Source organism: Rosa rugosa, chromosome 3, assembly GCF_958449725.1.
Source record: "Rosa rugosa chromosome 3, drRosRugo1.1, whole genome shotgun sequence".
Lineage (NCBI taxonomy): Eukaryota > Viridiplantae > Streptophyta > Magnoliopsida > Rosales > Rosaceae > Rosa > Rosa rugosa.
Window position 1 is genome coordinate 52,903,684 of NC_084822.1, and position 15,001 is coordinate 52,918,684.

The window sequence follows — 15,001 nt, forward strand, 5'->3', positions numbered from 1 at the left end:
AAAAATCTATGGTGCATGCTGGATTGCTTTATGATCAAGTGGCTGGGATTAATCAACGAGTTTACTAAACCAATTAATTTCGACATCTCAGATGTTCTGTTTTCTTTTTCGCTTTGTTTGGCAGGTCACTCCTTCTTTTAGTATCAAAGGCCAGAAATGGTGAAAGCTTCAATTCAATCACACAAATACCTGCTGTGCCATATATGTTGGGCTAGCTTAGTACCTTTCTTTCTTTAACTAAGTTCAGCTGCGTATCACTATAGTCTGCCAACTAAGTTAAGCTGCTTTCTACTTACTGTAATACGTACTCTGATGCATTATCAGTGCCGATATTAACCCAATCACAAAGCTTTATAGGATGGTTTCATTAATGATCAAAATATCGAGAATCGAAGAAATATCAAAGATCTGAAAAATATAAAAAATTTGAAAATATTATCGACATAAGAAGGTGATGGTGATGATGACTGCTGGCCACTCTAAAGCCCTTTGCAGAAGCTTTATATCAACTCTCAACTCGAATGAAAGGAACTCATCCCAGCAGTACTCGTGTACTAAGTTACGTGCTAATTAAGTTGCTCCACGTTCAACTTCAACAGCTGTGTTATTCTGCTCATTTTAAAGAAAACGCCAAAATCCCAATTTGGCACCATCTCTATATATAGACCTACCTAGGAGGCTGCCGACTAAGCTAGCAGCACAGCGTTAGTGTTAAGTTAAATCTTCGGAAGCTTTATGGTGGTTACATTATTGATAATGCAGCTAATGTGAGTCATAATTAGAATGCTACAGAAAACTAAAAAAGCTCAAAGAATACTAATTACAGATCGATTGGACTTTTTGTGATCTTCCATTGTGGAGCCATGCAAGGAAACCACAGCCGTATATTCATTTCTCAAACCACGGTTTCCTTCTCTGTTTCCCCTTTTTTTCCTTTTATGTTGGTTGGGGACCAAAACAGGTGAACAATATTGTAGACTGCCAACCATATGAATCTAGAGAAGGAATTGGATATTTTGTTAAACTTTACAAGCAGTATGTTTCGTATTACGTTTTCATACCCTTCTCCATTCGAACAAGTTAGATATCTTGAGTCTTAACCAGCCAAGACCGCGCACAGAGAGGCTAGCATTAACTGATAATTTCTTAACGCTTCGACACTAGCTAAATGCAGAATCACAAAAAGTATGAAGGTCTGCTGTGCATGTTTGGCACTGATAATAGCTTGTTGCAGTGTTTCGCCAGCCATTACTAGCTTCAATCAGTATCAAATGCCAGAAATGTTAAAACTTCAATTCAATTATACATGCAAGTACCAACTGTGCTATGCCAGGCTAGGTTAGCTTAGTCAAACACACACCTTCTTATTTCTTTGTCAGAAACTAATTAAACATTTAGGTACCTACTGGGATTGGATAAACCCTTCCCCTGCCCATCACTGTAGTATACCAAACTAGCTAAGTCCAGGATCCAATCATTAAGCTTTTTTAGGATCGAATTTCAATGCCAAGTAATAAACCAAATAGCAAACTCTTGCAAAAAGAGAGATGCCATACAATTTTAACAGTCCCCTCTTCTTTTTTTTTGCTAAGCTTTGGTGGGTGTTGTGAGCAAGTGCATCACCCAAGGTCCACAGTTATAATATCTATAATTACAAAGGAAGGTGATGATGATGATTGATGGCAACTCTACTTTCCTCTAGTACTGAAGCTTATCTGGACTCTCAACTTGAATGAATATTGAATGGAACTCATTGCAGCTGGGGTAGGTTACGTCACTTACCTGCCAACTAAATTATTCAACTTCGACAGCTGTAATCTGCTCATTCTAACCAAACGCCAAAATCACAATTTGGCAACCTCTATAATCTAGCTCGTCCTATCCTAGCCAGGAGTACTCTAGCAACACAGTGTTAATGTTAAGTTAAATAGTGGTGGATTATTGACAACTAATAACTAGTAAAGCCCAAAGAATATAAACTAATGAAGGAAACCACACGTATATATTCACTTTCCAAACCAGCGTTTCGTTCTCTGCTTCCCCCTTTGACCTTTTATATTGGTTTTTTCGATGACATACCTTTTATATTGGTTGGGGACCAAAACAGGTGAACAATGCACATTGCCAGGCATGGAGTCTTTACATATAGAAGATTTCAAAAGAAAACGAGTATGGCAAAGAGAATGTGACGAAACGACCATGTATGGTGCGTTGCACCTGTACAAGCCTACACATTGGCTTTAATTTGTGATTGATTTGTTTCACTTGTCCTGTTCCTTCCTCCTCTGCCTGTAGTTTTCACGAGTATTGACAATGCAAGAAGAAAAATAGAATGTCAATTCTCATACAACATTCCATTTTCATTGGCCTTTTTTTTTTCTTTTTCTTTTTTTTTAAAAAAAAAAAAAAAAAAACCCCACCCCATTCCCACCCGATTTCATTGGCCATTTGAATTGCAGTTGCAGTATAAGAACACAAAATCTGGGTCACGATGCAGAGATAGACTGACAGATTCACACGTATGCTTAAATGTCGTATTACGTTTACATAACATTTTCCATTCAAACAAGTTACACGTCTTTCCCGTTTAACCAGCGAAGGACATAGAGAGAATAGCATACACTGATAACGCTTCGAAACTAAATGCAGAATCACAAAAAGTCTATGCTAGGAGGTTTTCTAGACATCGAGTGTATATGCTAATGACTACCTTGTAAACCTGACTAGTGAGAAAACATCCCTCGCTTTACAGTTCACTCTATGACTTTCAACCATTCTCTTAATAGCCGCACAAGAAAAGGATTCAAAAGAGCAGGCAACATTCCCAAATTTTTTAGTAGCGATGCAGTTTGATCTTGCACACTGAACCGCTTAGACTTAGACAACCCCAGAGGGTAAGCGTAGAACAAGTTGCCCATCAACAGCACTGCAACCAAAACAGCAGTCATTTGAGGCTCATCAAGAACATATAAGACAGATCACATGTTGCCAGTGACGCTTAGAGGATTAAGTCAAAAGTTCAATATGATCTCAGTTGGGAAATAAAACAGGAATACTCACCTTTTGACATAGTAGTAGCAAAAATCAGCAAGTATGAAGGTCTGGACAATTTCTGAGAGAAGAACCATACCAGGCCACAACCCATAACCTAAAGTTGTCAGTAACTGTCCTCGAGAATCCAATACCTGTCCAAATAAGGCAGATGTAATAATATTAGACACATACTAATATAAGATTGAGGTTAGAACGGGAAAATTCTTAAAAAACAAAATTCAACGGGCCAAGGCACTGGTTATATATGCTTATATGTGAATATCATCAACAACATACTAATGGTCAGGTAGTAGCAGAACACTTCCAACCACGAAGAATATATAAGGTTAGTTAAGGTTAGTGGATATCAACCTCATCAAAATGCAATAATCTTAAAAACCTAGAAATTTCAATTCTATTGGATAATAATGACTATCAGCTTAGGTCAACTTTTAGCAAAGTAAATAACAGATAGAGTTAAGAACCCTCTAGCCTGAAGCTAATCATTATATAAAAGGAAAAAATAAGTAAAACAAACACAGCAACACATATAGTAGTGCAACTGAGTGAGACTACATAGCAAACAAAGACTGCTGCAGTAAGAACCCAATGAGAGTCGATGCAAGTTTCAAGTAAATAAACATAAATCCGTGTTTGGAAACTCTTGTATCACAAATACTTAAAAGAACAGAGAATAAGGGGAACATATATGAGCTTGTTGCATAGTTACTTCATATGGCTTATTTCTTCCCAAAGCACATTGCAAAAAGATAATCACACATCAATTCCGAAAGAGTTATAATCTGTCTTTGACAAACCTGGAGGACCCAATGTGCGCAACTCAAGAACCGTGCAACTCCCAGGGCAAAAACATAATGTGCCGTAAAGGGTTCAACGATCTGAAATTTTTGAATTTGTAAAAGAAAACAGATGAGAAAAATGATAACAGTGCAAAAGATCATTTATCAAAAGACAAATGCAGATTCTCCTTTGTTAAAAATAATCTCCCTGAGAATCATGAACCAACCATTCAGAAACAAACTAACAAGCATACAGGTCTTTTTGTAATACCTTAGTGTTTTGCATGACTCGAAGCTGAGGTAGTACTGATACAGCTTCAAGATAAACACAGAATGCCCAGCCAATTCGGTTTACAATAAAATGATGTGTCGTGGGATGTACAGCTAATGAAAGCAGAGCACACGGAAGCACCTACAATGTAAGAAATCACGAAACAATGAATCCAAAATGATACATAAAACCACAGTTCAGTCTTTCATTAGTCCACCCAAATACCAAAATTAAGAAACCAGCGGTAAGAAGATGGCTGATTTTATATTGATCAAAACGAGGAGCACCATATAAAAGTAAAAAAACTTGACAAAAGGGTCCTAAGAATACTATTCAACATTTTTACAAGTACAACAAAAAAATCTACCAAATGCTCTCAGCAGTGCAAATAGCCAAATACATTCTCAACAAAATTCTTCTAATTCACCTACGAACTAATCAATACAACCAAACATAAAACGGTAAAAATATCCCAGTGACTTAAGAATTTAGCACTTTCAAAGTCCGAAACATTATTTGATTTCACTCTTGGACTAAATGTATCACCGTTAAGAGAGGAACTAAGCACTGACCACATAGTAGATTGCGAAGTTGTCCTTGTCATCCATGTAGCTAGACCTGAGCTTAAACCGAATCATATAAATAACCCAAAGCGTGGTCACCAATGTAGCCGAATCCAGTATCGTGTGTATGTCATATTCCATGACCAAACTACAATACAGCCTCACAGCTAGAAACAGAGCCGTCAATTCCTGCGACTTGAGTGAAATCCCTACAATACCCACCAAATCGAACAATCTCTAAGCTCAACTAAACACAAATGCAGAGAAATCTGATCGGAAATGCAGACTTCGAAAACAAAAAAGAAACGGGATTTGGGTTTTTACCGGCGCAAGTCTTCTCTTTCATGAGCTTGTAGATGAGGACGGAGATTCCGAGGGAGTGGACAGCCTCGGCCGCCACGAAGAGGTTGTCGTGGTCGTGCACGATCATTCGGAGGACCACCAAGGCGGCCATTCCCGACACCACCGCGAAAAAAGCCTTGATCTTCGGCGGCTGTCGCCGGACCCATGTCGCCACCGCGTGGGTGGGCCCTTTGCCTCCCTTCATTACAGTGTTGGATTCCAAAGAAGAAGAAGAAGAAAGACGAGAGAAGAAGGAGAATTTGAGTCTTAAACGAGTCTGAGGTTTTAGTTTGAGCAGTTAAACTACTCGATCGGCTTGTTCAACAACCACTGCCCACGAGACTGAGGTAGAGCAGTTTCTGTAGACCAACCTGCGTCGTTGATCACTAGATCAGAACAATCTGGACCGTTTATTGTATGCTTTGGAATGATCTACAGGTTGGCTGTACTATGGTGTCACTCGACTAATGAGATCACGCCACCTCAGTTGCACAAACATAGGTGTCTTTGGTAGAATAACCCACCCAGTGAAGCCAGTCAAACTACTTAGGAAGTTGTCGTGGTCACTGATTATGTTTTTTTTTTTTTAGGACAACCGAAGATTAGGACAACGAAAGACTAATTCATCGATGATAAATCATACGGCCTCATTCGGTCAATCATAAAAGGTACAGAACACCTCTCATATTACAATGCAAGCTCACAAAGAGTACTAAATCCAAAAGAAATTCAAAAAAACTAAAGTTCATACTTCAACAAGACTAAAATCTTAAAGAAGCTGCTGAAAAAGAAAATACATAATTTAAAAAACTCTATAATCCTACATTGCCCTAAAATGGAACCAATGTCCTGAACATATTGGCGCCTAAGACTCTCTTGGTGTACATTGCAACATTCAACACACCCACAGCAACATTCTAAGAACAGATGCAAGACAAAGAGCAGGACATACCACCCAAAAAAACCCAAACCTGACCCAAGTGTGAGAGAATAGGGGAATTGGCTAATCTAGGTCCAATTCTCTATACTACATCTCTGCAACCCAGGAAGATAGAGGCCCAAGGCCCACTGCCCACACCCTACGCCCCCAATACTCAGTCGGCCGAATATGGTCCTTCTAAGAAGTCGCCCGTCACTGCCCAATCAATCTGGCGGCCTCCCCAGGCAGGAGACCATGGCAACCATCCCGCCGCCCACCAAACCTGTACAAGCGATCGCACTCGCTGCACAAGGCTGATCCTTCAAGCACGAACCAAAAGCTTCAACCGGCAATCCAAAAGCCGAACTCTAGCAGATCTTCTTCGACCTCGCACCTCCGTTAGACCCGAGAACGTGTCGCTGATCTCCTCCTCTTCAAACCTCCTCCGCAAGCCTGGTATCGACCACGACCGTCGACCTCAAGCTCAGCCCGAGAGAAACAAAACCGAACTCGTTTCTGGCTAACTCACCACAGTCTCGCCCGAGATAGAAGTCTCGTCCTCCCTTAGCTGGAAAAAGACGACACTGGAGCGCTCTACTGTAGATCGGAGCCAAGAAGCGCCACCGCACTGCTCGCGAAACCTAGGTTTAGGTTTCGGTTTCGGTTTCACTCTTTCGTGGTCACTGATTGGTAAAACAAGCAAAGGTGAAAATTATTTTTTATTTTTTATTTTTTTTACTATAAGATGACTGGACACACCTTAAAAATTCAACCCACTTTGACTTCGTTTTCTTGTTCTTTGAAGCTTTTGCAGATGATCTTTGTTCAACGAGGGCATGGTAATAGCTGCTGTGGAAGAACTGGAACTTTTTCATGGCATTTGTGTACTGTCACACCCCCAAACTTGAGACCAATATTGTACTGAAATATGGTACCCGAATTTGGGATGTGAGCCAAACTAAATAAAACTTCCTTTTTGAAAGAAAGTAAAAGACTATATATAGATATATCTGAATAGTACTTCTATTAGAAAACGACATCATTATTTGTACAATACCAAAGTTTAGCAAAATATATTACAGTACTCATTCTCTTGAAATAGTAGTAGGAAAAACTTTCTTTTATTTAGTAGGTTCATCCCCTTTTTCCCCATGCATCTACTTGTTACCTGAAAACATGAAGGTGTAGCATCATGAGTAACACAGACCCAGTAAGTACAGCTTACATTCTTATACTAATGTGTCTTATAAGAAATCAAAACTGAACAACCAAGTAAAAATGTACCGAGAACCATTTATATGTTCACACCAAATCTTAAGTATGTATTTGTATACACACAACAGACACATATATCAATATTTGTAAAACTCATAATAATATCACATAGTCACATCTCTTTTATCGAATCAACAAATACTGCAGCAATAATAGGTGCAAATAACCTCAAAACAATGCATGCTCGATTCTCTTTTCACTTAACACCATAACATATTAACAATATATCACAGATAGATATTTGATCAAAACAATATAAGTACACTTTTCATTTTAGTGAATTTTCGGATTAACTGGTAACAAATCATAAATCCACGTGTTAGGGTCCATAATACCAAAACACGGGAAACCACATGCTAGGGTCCATAATACCAAAGCATGGGTAAGCCGCAGCATACCAGGGTCCAACGTACTATACCCAAGTATGTATACTCAAAGTAAGCAACCTTCCTAAGAGTATAATAGTGCACTATCTGAAGGGACTAGGGCCCAAGGCTAACTTCTCATATCACAACACACTTTTACCAGTAATTCACTTAAGCACGGGGTAGTACTAATCACCCGATTTCACATCTCCAGATATAATTACGTCAATAAAGCATAGTAAGCTTTAAGTAGTAAATAAAACAGCTGCATAACTAGTAACAAAGCATATAAACAAACTTACATAAATATAACTGAAATTGTGTGGACAAATCAATATATATATATATATATATATATATATATATATATATATATATATATATATATATATATATACATAATTACGTGTATATATATATAATTTAACTTGAAAGTAATTGCGGAATAAAATAAATGTACTGCAAATTAAACTTGAAAGTAAATGTGCAATAAAATAAAGGTACTGCAAATTAATTAAACTTGAAAGTAAATGTGCAATAAAATAAAGGTACTGCAAATTAAACTTGAAAATAAATGTGCAATAAAATAAAGGTACTGTAAATTAGAAGTAGTAAAAGAATATTAGTTAGTAGTCAAAGAGTTAGTAGTCCTCTTTTCATAGTATTAGAAATCTTAGTCCGAAGTGTCCATTCGTCAATCAAAATAATAGTACCAAGTACTGTCAACTTTCTGTTTTTATAACTTGTTCAATTCATGTCCGAAATAGTCAAGTGAAGAGACCAAGTCATAGGATTTTTCATAAGGAATTCAATGGAATAAGTCATGTAGTCCAGATCAGAGTGATATAGTCCATAAATGGTAAAAGAACCATAACAGTGCTGAAACCGATATTTTTGAAACTGACCTTTAATGTTTAAGTCTTTACGTACTGTGTATTTTACCATTACTTCTCAAACTTTCCAGAATAAAAGTAGAGGTCCTAAGCTTCAAATTGATATAAAGTTTGTAGAAAATGGATAAGAAATGAGGGAGATATGAATTTTTGAAGTTGTGATGGCGGTATGAGATTTCCAGCGAGTTTAAAAGTTGAAAACTTTGATTAGCCATAACTTCTTCATTTCTTAACCTTTTTTAGTGATTCAAAAGCCTAAACTGAAGGATTTTTCATGAAGAAACTGAAAATATAATTAGTTTTGACAAGATTAACTTTTATCAAACACGAAAATATATGACTGCAGCAAAACAGATTCTTTTCCATTTTATCATCGGTTATGCACTTTGATAAATCTTAAAGGCAAAAGAATATAGAAATGTAATCATGTACTTACTTAAGAAACTCAGAAGTGAAGTGAAGATTTTGGTCTTGGATCCAAGCTTGGACTTCTTTGAGAAAAACAAAGGGAGTTTCTTGAAAGAAAAGGATGAAGGATTTGTGAGGTGAGTTTTCTCTACAACTAAGACTTCCAAATCAGTTTTGCACTTGATCTTAAGGCTTGAAGGAAAAATGATTCAGCTTCATGTTTATAAAGACTAGAAAGATGCATTAAAAATTAATCTTTAGCATCTTACTTGTAAGTCAAAAGTGAGTTGAAAGTCTATAAAGCATTTACAAGGAAATTTCCAAGAAATTTCCAAGGAATGTTATGGTTGTTAGAAAGAAAAATCAGATTAGTTCTTCTAGATGTATTGGCATTTGAATCATGTATACATATATACACATAGATACACATTTTCTCAAACTAATACGAAGATTGATATGTCATTTCGTAATATTCAAAATATGTGTTAGCAATAACTAGTACTAAAATGACATGCATCACAAAAATAATATAGGTAATAGTATTGGGCTCAATAACAAATATCGAGTATACACAAGAAATACGAACTAAGGTATTTTAGTAAGTTCCTAGAACTCTATTATAACTTGTAAGTATAGCATGTGGTATCATCGGTTTCTAATCGAGAAAATAAATGCTTAGAAGATACTTGGATTATTTCTAAGTTTAAGGTATCTTAGAGTGCTCTACAGTGATACTAAGTTTCGGGTTATTACATGTACAAACTGTAAAACCATAGTTACATGCTCACAACATATGCACAACAATCATAAAAAGATCAAGGCTTACCTTCTGCAATTATTGTCATGGATTCCATCTTATGCAGCTGCTTAACTCGATCACTGAATGTGGTCTTCTGTTACTTACCAACTTGCTTCTCAATGGACAGAACAATATGCAATAGTCGTGGTAGTAATCAGGGACCAATTCATCTGTATATATATGAGACTTAAACCTCAAGAAGCTTCCCATTAAAGCATTCCTTGTCGGTTTAGGTTTCACTATTAGATTCCTAATGTATCACAACTTGTAGCCTTTCTTGTAGACTAAGCAATGGATTACTATCCTTAATGAATTAATACACTACTTTATTAAGTCACTAGTATTGATTCACTGTTTGTATCCATGTTAAACTAGGATTGATATTAAGCTAATCATCAATTACTTTATGATGATATGTGTTATGTCCATATTTGATCTTACAATCTCCCCCTTGGACTCACACATATCATGCTCGATGATTTGCACCAGAGAACATCAAAACCTACTTAACTTACTGAAGTGCGCGCCAGATAACAAACTCAAATCGAAAATCCATTCCAACATGGTCAGATCACAGTTACTTATGTAGAGCAAGAAACAGTATACATTTTAACAAAAATGCAGAGTTTCAAAACCACTAACACAAGCTTCTGCAATCCACATATGTTCAACCAGAAGTGATACAATATATGTTAATGTGTATCAACAAGTAAACATATATTAGGTCCTACTTTATGGTTCTAAAACCAGAAACTCAAGCAAATTCACTGAACACTGATGGCTTAAAAATATTGCTTGAACCTTAACATCATGCTTCACATGATTTAAGCCATCTGATAGCAAGTATAACTTTAAACACAAAATCGATAATTTTCAGAACATTCAACAAAAAACTGCAGCAATAACCAAAATCTGAAAATACCTCAAAATTTATTAATAAGAAAATATGTCATTACAAACAAGTTGTGATAAATAAAGTCAAAAGATCACAACTAAAAAAACAAGAACTCAAAAAACCTTAGAAATTTAAATTGCTCCAACTGGATTAACTCTCTACTGAACCTAAGCATCTAGATTAGCTAAAACTCCAATGCTGGCTGTATGTTTCTGGAATGCTGCTACTGACAAGGCCTTGGTGAAGGGGTCTGCTAGCTGCGAATTCGTGTCAATGCTCAAAACAGCTATCTCACCATGCTTAACCCTTTCTCTAACACTGTAATACTTTAAATCAATGTGTTTAGAATTATTTGACCTTTTACTGTTCTTACTGAAGAAAACAGCTGCTTCATTATCACAATAAATCACAAGTGTGCCTGCCACAATGTGACTTAACACTTTGGTCTGCATCAAGAAATTCCTGATCCAAAGTCCTTCACACATAGTTTCATATACTACAATAAATTCAGCTTGCATGGTGGAGGTTGAAACTAGAGTTTGCTTCATGGTTTTCCAAGCAACTGCACCTCCTGCTAGCATGTACACATATCCACAAGTTGACTTCTTGGAGTCTGGATAGTTCCCTGCGAAATCAGAATCTGAAAATCCAACGAGTTTCAGATCCTCCACTTGCCTATAAACTAGCATGTAATTCTTTGTTTTCTGCAGGTACCTCAACACTTTCTTCCCAGCTACCCAATGTTCATGGCCTGGATTAGACTGGAATCTCGATAAAATCCCTACTGCAAAAGACAAGTCTGGCCTAGTGCAGACTTGTGCATACATGAGACTTCCTACAAGTCTAGCATAAGGCTTTGACTCCATATCTTCTTTCTCAACATCACTTTTGGAACTTTGCTTCTTGGTTAGTTTATCTCCTTTGGACATGGGGACTTCTCCAGCTGCACACTTCTCCATACCAAATCTCTTCAAAACTTTGGTAATATAATTCTGTTGAGACAAACCAAGTAGTCTCTGTGCTCTATCTCTTTTAATCTCAATGCCTAGTACATAGGATGCTTCTCCTAAGTCTTTCATGTCAAAATTCTTTGACAGAAAGCTCTTGGTGTCTTTAAGCAATTTAATGTTACTGCTAGCCAAAAGTATATCATCCACATAGAGAACTAGGAAAATAAAATTGTTCCCAACTGTCTTCAAGTAAACACACTCATCAACAAGATTCTCTGTAAATCCAAAAGTAGAAATCACAGAATCAAATTTCTTGTACCACTGTCTAGAAGCTTGTTTAAGGCCATAAATTGATTTTCTTAACCTGCATACTAAGTTTTCACTTCCAGCTTGCACAAAACCTTCTGGCTGCCTCATATAAATCACTTCATCTAGTTCACCATTCAAGAAGGCTGTTTTAACATCCATTTGGTGCAGCTCCATATCAAAATGAGCCACTAAAGCCATGATTATCCTAAACGAGTCTTTTGTAGAAACTGGAGAAAAAGTCTCAGTAAAATCCTTGGCAACTAATCTTGCTTTATGTCTCTCTACATTGCCATTTGCATCTCTTTTGGTTTTGAAAACCCATTTACAACCTATAGGTTTCTGATTAGGGTCAGGTTCAACTAATTCCCAAACTGCATTTTGGCTCATGGAATCAATTTCTGCTTCCATTGCTAGCTGCCATTGGTGAGATTCATTACTTTCAATAGCCTGGTTAAAAGTAGTCGGATCATTGTCCTCTGCACAGTCCATTTCAATTTCTGCTTCTTGCAGATAAACAATGTAGTCACTATCTTCCCCCCCATAAGTTGGTTTTCTTGCTCTCTGTGATCTTCTAGGCTGAGGGTTGACAGGGACTTGATCAGTTACATGGTCAGTTACTTGACCAGTGACAGTTACTTGGTTAGTTACTTGACCAGTGACATGGTCAGTTACTTGTCCAGCGACAGTTACTTGGTCAGTGACTTGACCAGAAACAGGTACTTGACCAGTTACATGACCAGGTACAGTTACTTGGTCAGTTACATGGTCAGTGACATGACCAGTTACATGACCGGGTACTTGATCAGGGACAGTTACGTGGTCAGTTACTCGACCAGTGACTCGATCAGTTACATCTTGTTCTAAAGGCAATACAACACTTATATTCTCATCCGACACAATTTCATCAAAATCTGAGGTTAAATCCTCAAGGTTTGTATTGTGAACTTTTTCACTTAGAAACTTTACTTGATGTGTTTCAAAAATTCTAGGTGAATGATGAGCAGAATATAATTTATAGCCTTTAGATTTATCTGGATAACCTATAAAATAGCAACTAACTGTCTTAGGATCAAGTTTATTCAAGCTTGGATTATAAATCCTAGCTTCTGCATGACATCCCCAAACATGGCAGTGATGAAGACTAGGTTTTCTGCCACACCAAAGCTCAAAAGCAGTCTTTTCTATAGCTTTGCTAGGTGTTCTGTTGCAAATATAATTTGCAGTTTTTAAACCCTCACCCCACAGAAATTTAGGCAAACCTGTTGTACACATCATACATCTAACCATGTTCAAAAGAGTCCTATTCTTTCTCTCTGCAACACCATTCTGTTGTGGGTTATAGGGTGTTGTATATTGAGCTTTAATTCCATTGTCTTGCAAAAACAAGGCAAATGGACCCTTTTGTTGGCCGGATTCAGTGTACTTGCCATAGAACTCACCCCCTCTATCTGATCTTACTGTTTTGATTTTCTTTTCTAGTTGATTTTCTACCTCAGACTTAAAGATTTGAAAAGCTTTCAATGCTTGTGCCTTTTCTGAAAGTAGATAAACATAACTGTATCTAGAAAAATCATCAATGAATGTGATAAAATACACATTCCCACAGATAGTTTGATGCCTAAATGGTCCACATATATCAGTGTGTATGAGTTCTAATAAATTTTGGCTTCTATATGCAGTCTTCTTTCTAGTATTAGTTATTTTTCCCTTAAAGCATTCAACACAGTCTGTTAGATCAGACAAATCAAGTTCATTTAGGATGTTGTTTTTCACCAAAATTTTCAGTCTCTCTTTTGAAACATGGCCGAGTCTTCTATGCCATAAAAATGCAGACTTTTCATTTAGTTTGGTTCTTTTAACACCTGTTAAAGTGCTAGTACTGTTGGTGTTATTTTCAACAAGTAAAATTTCTTGTTGAGCCATTGAACACTTTAACTGTAAATAATCATTCATAATAACACCAGAACCAATTTGAACAGAATTTTTAGAAATAAGAATTCCATTACTATCCATAACAAGTCTACAACCAGATTTTACTAAAAGAGAAACTGAAACCAAATTCCTTCTCATGGAAGGTACATAAAAAACATTGTCCAGAACTAATAATTTCCCTAATCCTAAATCGAGCTTTAAGGTTCCAATAGCCTTGACTGCCACTCTCATGCCATTGCCTACACACAGGTTCACTTCATCACTTTTTGGGATTCTCCTCCTTATGAATCCCTGCAAAGAATTAGTAATATGAATAGGTGAGCCTGAATCTATCCACCAAGACTGTGGTTCAACATTTATAAGATTAATTTCTAAGGAAAAAACTGTATTAGAAAAAATCTTACCCTTTTTGGCTAACCAATTCTTATAGCCAGTGCAGTCCTTTTTCATGTGTCCTACTCTTTTGCAAAAGTAGCACTTGAACCTGAATGGCCTGTTTTCCTTGGCCACTGCAGCTGTTGAACTCTTAGTTATGGCTTTGGTAGGCTTGAGCTTATTCTTGGGCTTTTTCCTTTTAGGCTTCTCAATGAGGTTAATGGTTGTAGCAGGTTCATTTTCTTCCTTGATCCTAGATTCCTCATCCACACAGATGGATATAAGTTCATCTAGAGTCCAGTTTCCCTTTTGAGAGTTGTAACTGGTCCTAAGATGACTAAAACTGTTAGGCAAGGAATGTAGTGCATAATGCACTACTTGCTCATCCCTAACCCCCATTAAGAGTTCCCTGAGTCTGCCATTTATATTGATCATCTTCATAATATGCTCTCTAACTCCCCCTGAACCCATGTACTTCAAATCATGAAACTCCTTGGTTAGCCTAGCTGCTTCTGCTTTTTCACTTTCTTTAAACTTAGCACCTATGAGTTCCAGAAAATCTGATGCTAGCTCAGGCTCTTCTATACTTCCCCTGACAGTCTTAGACATAGATGTTCTGATGAGGTTCTTAGCCATTCTATTGGATCTATGCCACTTCTTGTAAAGGTCAGTATCTTTCTTGGTGCTCTTTTCATTTAACTCTTCAGGCTTATCCTCAGTAAAGCAGTAGTCTATGTTCTCATGCATTCCCATATAATTTTCCACAGAGTCTAGCCAAGCTCTATAATTTGTTCCAGTTAACATCAAGACACTGTTCAAGTTCATGTAAGAGTTACCTAAGGAGCAAAACAAAATTCATGTGAGTTCTCAAT

The 15,001-nt window shown here is 37.0% G+C and overlaps 1 protein-coding gene across 1 annotated transcript; it reads right to left on the reverse strand.

The window, feature by feature from the left end:
• Window positions 1–2,520: 2,520 nt before the first annotated feature.
• LOC133736912 (uncharacterized) lies at window positions 2,521–5,337 on the reverse strand. The gene is made up of 6 exons (XM_062164527.1): window positions 4,992–5,337; window positions 4,677–4,876; window positions 4,105–4,245; window positions 3,852–3,932; window positions 3,061–3,185; window positions 2,521–2,926 (listed from the first exon to the last, which is right to left on the reverse strand). The coding sequence occupies exons 1-6, from the start codon at window positions 5,212–5,214 to the stop codon at window positions 2,878–2,880; spliced, it is 819 nt and encodes a 272-aa protein (XP_062020511.1). The 5' UTR covers window positions 5,215–5,337; the 3' UTR covers window positions 2,521–2,877.
• Window positions 5,338–15,001: the final 9,664 nt, after the last annotated feature.

Bases quoted from the DNA above. Each gene is read 5' to 3' on its own strand.
- LOC133736912 (XM_062164527.1), bottom strand. From the start codon at position 5,214: ATGAAGGGAGGCAAAGGGCCCACCCACGCGGTGGCGACATGGGTCCGG. The intron at 3,933-4,104 runs GTATTACAAAAA...CAAAAATTTCAG, and splicing joins GAGTCATGCAAAACACTAAG to ATCGTTGAACCCTTTACGGC. The intron at 2,927-3,060 runs GTGAGTATTCCT...TTTTGGTTGCAG, and splicing joins TGCTACTACTATGTCAAAAG to TGCTGTTGATGGGCAACTTG.